This window comes from Anneissia japonica, unplaced genomic scaffold, assembly GCF_011630105.1.
Source record: "Anneissia japonica isolate Jap-2015-1 unplaced genomic scaffold, ASM1163010v1 scaffold287737_len543101_cov190, whole genome shotgun sequence".
NCBI classification, from domain to species: Eukaryota; Metazoa; Echinodermata; class Crinoidea; order Comatulida; family Comatulidae; genus Anneissia; species Anneissia japonica.
In genome coordinates, this window is record NW_022726340.1 from 506193 (window position 1) to 515693 (window position 9501).

Below are 9501 nucleotides of genomic sequence, written 5' to 3' on the forward strand. Positions count from 1 at the left end.
ATTATTAACATCGATCGGATTATTATAATCATCATCGTCTTCTTTTTTTCGTTGTTTTAGTGATTGCTGAGAGAGAGAGAGGAGGAATAAAATACTACCACGAACAAACAGTTTAAACTAGGCTTTTTAGTACAGACATTTACACTAAGATTATTAATGTTGTTTTGTGTTCGCCTACTATTATACAACCTGGATGATAGAGCCTATTGTAGATCACCGTGAATTTGCAACCTTTTCGGCGAAAACTGTGACTGCTAAAAAGATAATATAGCCTAGAGGATTTGCAAAATGTCACGAGGAACAAGTGCTGGATTTGACCACTACATTACAATTTTCTCTCCAGAAGGAAGGTTATATCAAGTTGGTAAGTAATACAATTTTTTAGGTTTTTTTACGATATTGTTTAGCTAGGCCCTACACCTAGGCTTAGGCCTAGACTAGGGCCTAGGTTGACTCCACTGCACTGCAGCAGGCTGCATTCTCGCCGCTGCAGGGACAGTCAGAGCTGCTTTCTCCGCCTAGCTAACTAGGCCTAGCTAGTCCTCTGGCAATGCTATACGGTATTCCCCGTTCAAGCCTTTTTCTTACAGAAAACAGAGTGGTTGTTTGTGCAACATGCAAGGCAAGAATGTAATAATATTATTACAATGCTATATAATAATTATATTATCCATAGGATAAGGCTAGGCTAGGCATGAGCATGAGCAAGGTACTTTATCTCTGCGGAACGTTACATCCAAGCCTTTGTTTGGACTATGCAGAGTAGTGTATAGTCGTAGAAGTAGAAGCTACACTACACAGTATTGCTTCTTTTCACCAAGAGGTATTATTGGGTACTTGGTGGCCTGTTTGCCACTGATTACAGTAGCAATACTTAAGCATGTGGACCCAGTGACCAGGGACAGAAGCCCTTTGTATCTGCAAATATATAAATAACCAAATAAAAGTAAAAATTAATAAAAATATAGAGTTTAGTTTATTGATGCTTTACGCATTTTAGTTCATTTTTATAGGGATTTTCCACACCTTTGTTTTACTTTTTTACCTCAAAAGAATATGCTTTCAAAGCTGTCAATCAGAGTGGAGTAACATCAGTTGCTATTCGTGGAGCAGATTGTGCAGTTGCAGTTACACAAAAGAAAGTGCCAGTAAGTATTTAATAGATGTACACTATAACAATTTCATTTATATTTAAAGCAACTAAGCAAAACTAAGAAAAAAAAAGAGAATAGCATTTTCTATTATTTATTTTTGATTTTCTTTATCAAAATATTACTGATATGACAACAAATTACAATAATGAAACTAATAAAATAAAAATAGCCAGACAACCGGTGAAATTTTGTGTTTGTAAAATAAAAAACATCATTGATTAGGACCTAGGTAGAGACTGGCATTCTATCAATAAATAAGCATCATTCCAGTCTATGACTGTATGCGTGGTTGTTTTTTTAAAGTCATTAAACCCCACTTAAAAGTGGCAACACCTCCCACTGCACACTTTGCTGAATTTTATGGACAAATTGATTGACCGTTAAAAATGTCGCAATTGGGAGAACACTGGAAACATACAATAACATTGATAATTCAGCTTTCACATCGCTGCCACTGCTGGGTATTACAAAAATTAATTGTTATAATATGTAACAATTAAAATACTGAATTCTGATTAATTAAACCGTAAATATTTGGAGAAAATTCCAACACAAGACTAGTTTATTTTAAAATTTGTTGGATTTAAAAAAAAATAAAACAATTTTTGTTTTCAGGATAAACTTTTAGATGCTGAAACTGTGACCCACATGTACCAATTAACAGAACACAATGGATGTGTTATGACTGGACTTGTTGGTATGTATAATATTATCATACACAGTGGTTAGCCCAGTAATATATAATTGAGGGGGATCCCAAATATGTATTTTTACAGATAGAGGGTCCAAACCACTATTCCCCACATAACATTTTATGGTTATGACACTTCTAGATGGCCAGAAATGGCACGCTCATACCTTTTTTACGAAGGTAGGCGCTAGCTGTGGGCCAGTTCAGGGCTAGGGTCAGCTAGTGGCCACCTCTGAATGTGCCCCTCACATGTATATGCTTATGTGAATTTGCACACAGAACTTGATGTACGTTAATGTGTGTGTTTTGCAGCTGATAGTCGATCACTTGTCCAAAGGGCACGATCCGAGGCAGCACATTGGAAATACAAGTATGGCTATGAGGTTCCTGTAGATATGCTGTGTCGAAGAATCGCGGACATCTCACAAGTTTACACACAGAACGCCAGCATGAGGCCACTTGGGTGCAGTAAGTATTTTTATTTTTATTTATTTCATTATCATTATACTTATTAATAGTAAATAGTGTATGTAGTAATAATGATAAATATTAAATATGTACTAAAACACAAGAAAAACAACAAGTTAATTTATTAAAAATTTGTTTCCTAGGTATGATTTTAATTGGCTACGATGAAGAGAAAGGACCTCAGGTTTTCAAGACTGACCCCGCAGGCTACTTCTGTGGCTACAAGGCTACGAGTGTCGGCGTCAAACAAACCGAGGCTAACAGCTTCCTAGAGAAGAAACTAAAAAAGAAACAGGATTGGTCATATAACCAAACAGTTGAGGTAAATGTATATTTTTATCAAGTTCAGGAAATTAAATGTAATTATTGTATTTCATATAATATATCGCAAAGCATACAGAAAATGGCATAACAAAGAATAAGGGGCTACTGAACTGTACATACCTTTTAAAATAAAGTATATTTTATGGGTATGTTTGGGGCTGTGACAATCTTCCTTTTGTTTTTGTTTTTTTATACGATATACTGTACTTTAAAATACATACAAGTAAAATTAATTAATAAATAATAACAATAATTTTAGATTAAATAGCGCTTCACTAAAAAAAACAAATTTTGAGGTGCTTAACAATAAGTAATAGATTTACATTTATATAATTTAATAAATATGTCTGTGGTTGCATTTAGACAGTTGCATATCACTGTAGGAGTATTGAAATGGAGGGGGCGGGGGGTGATCGAGCGTAAACGTGAAGATCAGTGATTAAGTTAGTGATTAAGTTATTGAATTTTACAACGCCAAATTGAAATCTTATTTTTTTCCTGATAATTTTTGCACTTGGATCTCATTTTGTCACCTGTCTCTTATACACATCTAGATGTGTATAAGAGACAGCTTGGTCCTTTTGGAAATTTCTGGATCCGCCCCTGAGAACAGCTGCAAGCTTCAAAGTCACAGAGATATGTATGCTTATAGAGTACCACAGTCATGTTGTTATAACACCAGGTGGCGCCCTCTGGACGCAGTGGCGGATCCTGGGGGGGGGGTTTCAAGGGTTTCGGACGAACCCCCCCCCCCCCTGTGAAGAAACGTAACAAAATCTAATGGGTCCTGGCTTACAAAAGGCATGCTAGTAAGATGTGTATAAGAGACAGAGATACACCGCTGCATTTGGATTGTCATTGTCTTGCCCAGGGCACTAGCATAGGGAGTAGCTTACAGTTTTAAACCATGTTCTTTATGTTCATTTTATAGAGTTTTTTTTCACTTGTACACCACTTTAACTTTTTTTTTTCTATTGATGTATTTCAGACTGCTATCAAATGCCTAAGTACTATACTCTCAGCTGACTTCAAACCATCTGACATCGAAGTTGCTGTCGTAACTAAAGAAAATCCCAAGTTTAGGTAAATATTTTCTTTTTTTTAAGTGTTTTTGAATAATAATTTGTCCATATTAAAAAAAATTCTTGTAAATAAATAAAATACTTAAAAGCATCGCAAGCCCTGTTTAGACTATCAAATTTTAGTTGAAAAAAACATGTGACATGCCTAAATATGGTCATGATGATATTGCATCTTGACCATATTTGGACATGCATTTCAAAAGTAATATGCAAATATATAAGAACAGGATTTTTTATATGTCTCTTAATTTGTAAATTAAATGTTTTCTCTTATAATATTTTAAATGAAGCTTATAACTTATTATATAATATTTTTTTAAATGCGTATAAAAACATATTTCAAGTTTATAAAGGTAGGAGGATAACACATAACATGCAGCGTCATTGTGTTGAATTGCGCATGAGCGTGGTCCATGACTAACTGTAAAGAGAGGCTTAGAGTAGCAACATATATAATTCCACTACGATGGGCTGAAATGAACCATAACATCGTGGTAACAGCCTACTCTTCAGATGCAATGGGTTTTTTAAAGTACTCACGAGCCAGATGTATACACTGGGCCTCCATTTTAAGTCCTTATCTGAGAAGAACCCGGCCAAGGAGCGGCAGAAATCAGCACTGATGTTAAAGCTGTAGTTAGCGGCGTCCCTGCCTTACCACTCGGCCACTCAGCTTGCACAAAAAGTGTATAATATATATAATCTATAAAATTATTTTTTTGAATAATTATGAAGCTCAATATTTTGGGTTTTTTTTCTATTTCTTTTTTTGTAGAACTTTAACAGAGACAGAGGTTGATGGCCACCTTGTTGCCCTAGCAGAGAAAGACTAAAAACCACCACACACTACTAATCATCATTGCTTACACAATGAACATTTGACCATCCGTGCCACTGCACACAAGCGATTTAAACAAAGGATTTTGGAATATTCCATAAATGCTTACGTTATTTAGGCGAGTTCTATAAGATGTATTGATTTGAAAGTTCAAGTAAACCTCTTCAGAGGTATTCCTTTATACGTGTATATAAACTATAAATATTCATTAGATAATGTCTAATGATTGATATTTATAAACTTTAAAAAAGCTATATGAATATTCATAAACCAGCAATTTATATTCATAAGATTAAGTTATCTTATGAATAAACCTGCAATGTATGTACAGGAGAGCCCTTATTAAGGGGTCCCCATCAGGACCAAAAAAGTGTCCCCTTAATAGGGCTTTCTCCTTAATAGATTTGTCTCCTTAATAGGGGTGTCCCAAAAGAGAGGTTCTACAGTTGTAAGGCTAGTTTACCATATTGATATTCATAAACTAGTTCTAATTTACTTAATGAATATGTTAAACTACCATGTGAGTATAGTATGCCTATCAGTGATCATCAAGCAGTGTTGAATGTTGGACTGTTTCATTTATTGAAGGGTTTTCTGATGTGTAAAGAAATAAATTTCAAGTAGTCTAAGCAAACTATTTAATATGGTAATTTGTTAACTTTCTTTTGTCTATTTCAACCTACAAAAATATAATCGCATAGCATGGAACAATTGAATGGACAGGGAACAGAACCAGGGGTGGATTTGGGGGGGGGGGCCGGCCCGGCCCCGCCCCCCCCCTCCCCCTTTTGGGTAAAATAGGGAAAAAAAGGAAGAAAAAGAGAGAAAAAGAAAAAAATGATAGCCCAGAATGCCTCAAATGTTATGTTCGGGCGTCTAGAACACAAAAATTTCGCGGGGGCATGCTCCAGACCCCCTACGCCAGTGTTGTCTCAATCGGCCCAACTTTCGACCCCCTACGCCAGTGTTGTCTCAATCGGCCCAACTTTCGACCCCCGCTTCCGGCCCCCCCTTTTGGACATTTCTGGATCCGCCCCTGAGAACAGCTGCAAGCTTCAAAGTCACAGAGATATGTATGCTTATAGAGTACCACAGTCATGTTGTTATAACACCAGGTGGCGCCCTCTGGACGCAGTGGCGGATCCTGGGGGGGGGGGTTCAAGGGGTTCGGACGAACCCCCCCCCCCCCCCCCCTGTGAAGAAACGTAACAAAATCTAATGGGTCCTGGCTTACAAAAGGCATGCTAGTACCTACCTGGGCATAGGTGGCAGATCGGACAAACTAGACTTAGCCCAACTAGCCTTCAATTAAATAAATTTAACAAACACTGTTTTTGGTTCACGAGTCGTACTAATTTATGTACGAAAGTGCGTTCTTCAGGCCTACCGATACGTGGAGGAAAGACTATGTATCCTACTACTCAATATTGTTGGAATATAATATTGCCTATGTCTTGATGAGATAAAATTGCCTGACCTTTTTCAAAGTAATTTTGAATTGGTGTTTTCATAAAGTATCAGTTCCCGACCCAAAATGTTCCACAGCCAAGCTCCTCGACATTTAAATACAGTACTCCGATATAATGAAGTAAAGGGATACTAGAATTCACACAGAATTCGAATTAAATTATAGTAATATAACACTACGGTATTGTTGGATATTCCACTATCGACTACTAAAATTCATGCCCTTCCCCTCCCCCAACACTTTCTAGCCTACGGGCCCCGTTACACGTCGTTACGCCACTGTACTTAATTTAACTTCGACATATATATGCGCGAGTGAAAGAACTTAGCTTTTGCCTTGCCAAATGTATTTAACTTTAGTAAGCAAATATATGCATAAAGCTAAGGTAACTGCCAGTTGTTTGCAGTAAATAAGTTTCGGTGTCGGGAATTAATTGTATGTTACATAAACAATATTAAAACATGGTGTGACATTCTCTATGATCGCCAAACGAAATCGAAAGCTGCAAGGAAAACACTGAAATAACTCGGAACGCAATTTAAGTCACATGATGAGTAGATTATTGGTTTTGTTTTTGAGGAAAATAGCTACTTTCCTTGACAGGAATATAGGTCTTTCCGGAGTATCAATCAAACTTAACAATGACCAATCAGAACAGCGCCAGGAAGGCGCGCGCCTCATAAATACACGTGTTGTCCCACAAACGTGCGTGTTTTCGATCGTCTTGTTGGACCTTAGCAACAATATTCAAGGGGCGGGGTTTAGCGGAAAGGTCAATTGAACGCTTGACTGAGAGATCGAAATGCATTTTAATCCCGAAGCTACGGCTCCAATTAGGCTATAAATTGCTCATTATGCAAGAAGGAAAAAAATGAAAAAATGAAAATTTGAGTAAGGACGAAATGTTACGATTTACCGTCCGTCCAAACGCCTGCGCAAATCTCTGGCAGGAGTATGGTATCATCATCCTTTTATAGACGTCTTACCAGCAAGTGCATTTTTAGTTTATCAATTAAAATATGGCAAAATAACAATGTAACACTATTTAAATATTGAACGAGAAGTTGTTACATACTACAAGAGTAACACATAAAATAGAGAATGCTCGGACTTGAATTTGAATATAAAAGTATCCCGGGGCGGTTGGGTTTGAATTTGACACTGCAGTATCTTTTAACGTTTCATCACAGGCAGGGGTTCGTTCGCCCCTACACAACCCTTCCACTGAGTGGAATTTTTTTTTCTCTTTCGTGGCGTAACCACCACCTTTATTCAAACAATCAGTACAGTACAGTACAATATTTCCTTCTATATCGATTTTTTTTTCATTACCTTCATGGCATTATTATTTATTTTTTTTAGACACCTGTCTCTTATACACATCTAGATGTGTATAAGAGACAGAATTTAAATTGTTTAATAGAATAATTTTTTTTTTTTTTTTTTTATATCACATTATACGGTATATCATTATAATATAACATACTTTATTTAAATAAATAAATCCTTCAGCACATAATAAATCCTTCAGCACATCGGAAACGCTTCCATTACGGTTTGGTTCCGATGTGAATGCCGCTAAATAGGCCTAAATAGGCCCACTGAGTGGAATTTGGCAGATGAATATTCAGTATACATTCAGTGCGTGTGACTGATGATTCTTAAAAATATAATGTAAGTGACCGCGTTAATCCCAAAAAGCTATAGCCGTTCAAAATGTAAGTCAGTTGCATACTTCTAAGAAATAAATAGACCTTAGGAATAATTGTCGTATGATAATTAAGATACCAGAAGAAGCTTAAATTTTTATTTTTTATTTTAGAATATTTTATGGGGATGGTACGTCCAGCCGGAGCTGCATGATCATTAGGGACCCTCTCAATACATATAAACAAGAAACAAAGGAAATTACGAAAGCCTATTAGGGCCACTGAAATATATATTTTTATGTCGTAATTACGACTTATTATGTCGAAATTTCGACATACGTATGTCGTAATTACGACTTATTATGTCGAAATTTCGACATAAAGGGTTGGGCCACTATTAGTACTATAGATCTACGCATGTCGCGTAATAAAAGTTAAAGTAGGACTGACAACATTAATGACCAGATGCCTAGAGAGGGTTTCGTCGACCAGTTGGTAACTTTTACCTTTTTTGTGTATTTATTAATAATAGGAATAAATCTAAAGCGGCCTCATGAGGAGTTTCCTCTGATTCATATAGAACTACTAGGCCTATATAGGCCTACCACTATTCTAGGTAGGCCTCTCTAACTAGGCTAGGCATGTGCCTAAGTGGTAACGACCTGTGCTTAACCATGTCTAGGCCTAATGCCTATATAGTCTTAGTCATAGGACACTCGGTCACGTACTGCATGTTCTCTTCGATGTGCAGCGACAGCAACGGCAGTGCCAGAATAAATAAAAGAGGCATAGGCTAGGCCTACTTTCGTAGTATGCCTATATCTAGGCCCAGGCCCAGGCCCATATCAATAAATGTAGGCTAGGGCCTAACATAGGATGTCTGGCTCTATTCTATAGTATATTTCGAAATTATTCTGTACCAAATATGTTTGGAAAATTGAAAATTTATTAATATTATTAATTATTTCTCTATTTAGAAAATACTATGGCACAGAAAGAAATTGACCTGTATGAGTACATGCATAGTCGCGGTATTGAAGAGGAATGCATAAAAAAACTAATTGACGAAAAGGTAAGTTTAGGCCTAATTAATTTTGAAAAAGCTTGGCTGCATAGGCGTATGCCTATACTGTACGTTCTTGGGTGTCTGAGAACTGCAGTTCAACTTAGAACAATTGTAGCATTTCTCAGTACGATTTAGGCCTGGTCCAGAGATGTAGCTATGGTTGGTGGGCCACCCAGCCTAAAAGTTTTCCACCCAGGCTAATTTATGGCCCTCCACCTATCCATATTAATGCCAATTTTCCATCCGTAAAATCTACTCTTATTATTTAGAGTTTACAGGTGTTTTCAACCCACCCACCCATAACATGTCTATCTACCCCCCTTATAGCGCCCCCCCCCCCCAATTTTCTACAGATACAACGCTGTAGGCCAACTGGGGTGTCAATATGAAACAAAACATTCTAGCCATCTGACATACGGAAAGCCGCTCTATGTGCTAGAACATTATTTGAGGTCAATGAATTAAAAATAATATTGATATAAAAGTGATGTTAAAATAGTTGGCATATTTCAAAATGGCTGCCAAAATTGTCATGTGTTGATTTTATTTGCAAACTCAGAAACTAAATAATTGCCCAATATCCCACACTGTCCCACAATGACAGGATGCTAAATACATTTCTGATTGTTGTAAAGTATGTTTCCATTATATCAGATAGTTCTAGATATCTTTTCCTGTCATTGCATTTTTAAAGCAGATTGTTGATAAACCAAAATTGAATGCAACATAGAGCAGGCAATAGAGCAGGCAATCTATGGTCC

The 9501-nt window shown here is 36.8% G+C and overlaps 1 protein-coding gene across 1 annotated transcript; it reads left to right on the forward strand.

The window, feature by feature from the left end:
* Positions 1 to 101: 101 nt before the first annotated feature.
* Positions 102 to 5194, forward strand: LOC117113090 (proteasome subunit alpha type-6-like). Its single transcript, XM_033256318.1, has 7 exons — positions 102 to 364; positions 1054 to 1148; positions 1770 to 1851; positions 2158 to 2313; positions 2457 to 2635; positions 3626 to 3720; positions 4495 to 5194. The coding sequence occupies exons 1-7, from the start codon at positions 289 to 291 to the stop codon at positions 4550 to 4552; spliced, it is 741 nt and encodes a 246-aa protein (XP_033112209.1). The 5' UTR covers positions 102 to 288; the 3' UTR covers positions 4553 to 5194.
* Positions 5195 to 9501: the final 4307 nt, after the last annotated feature.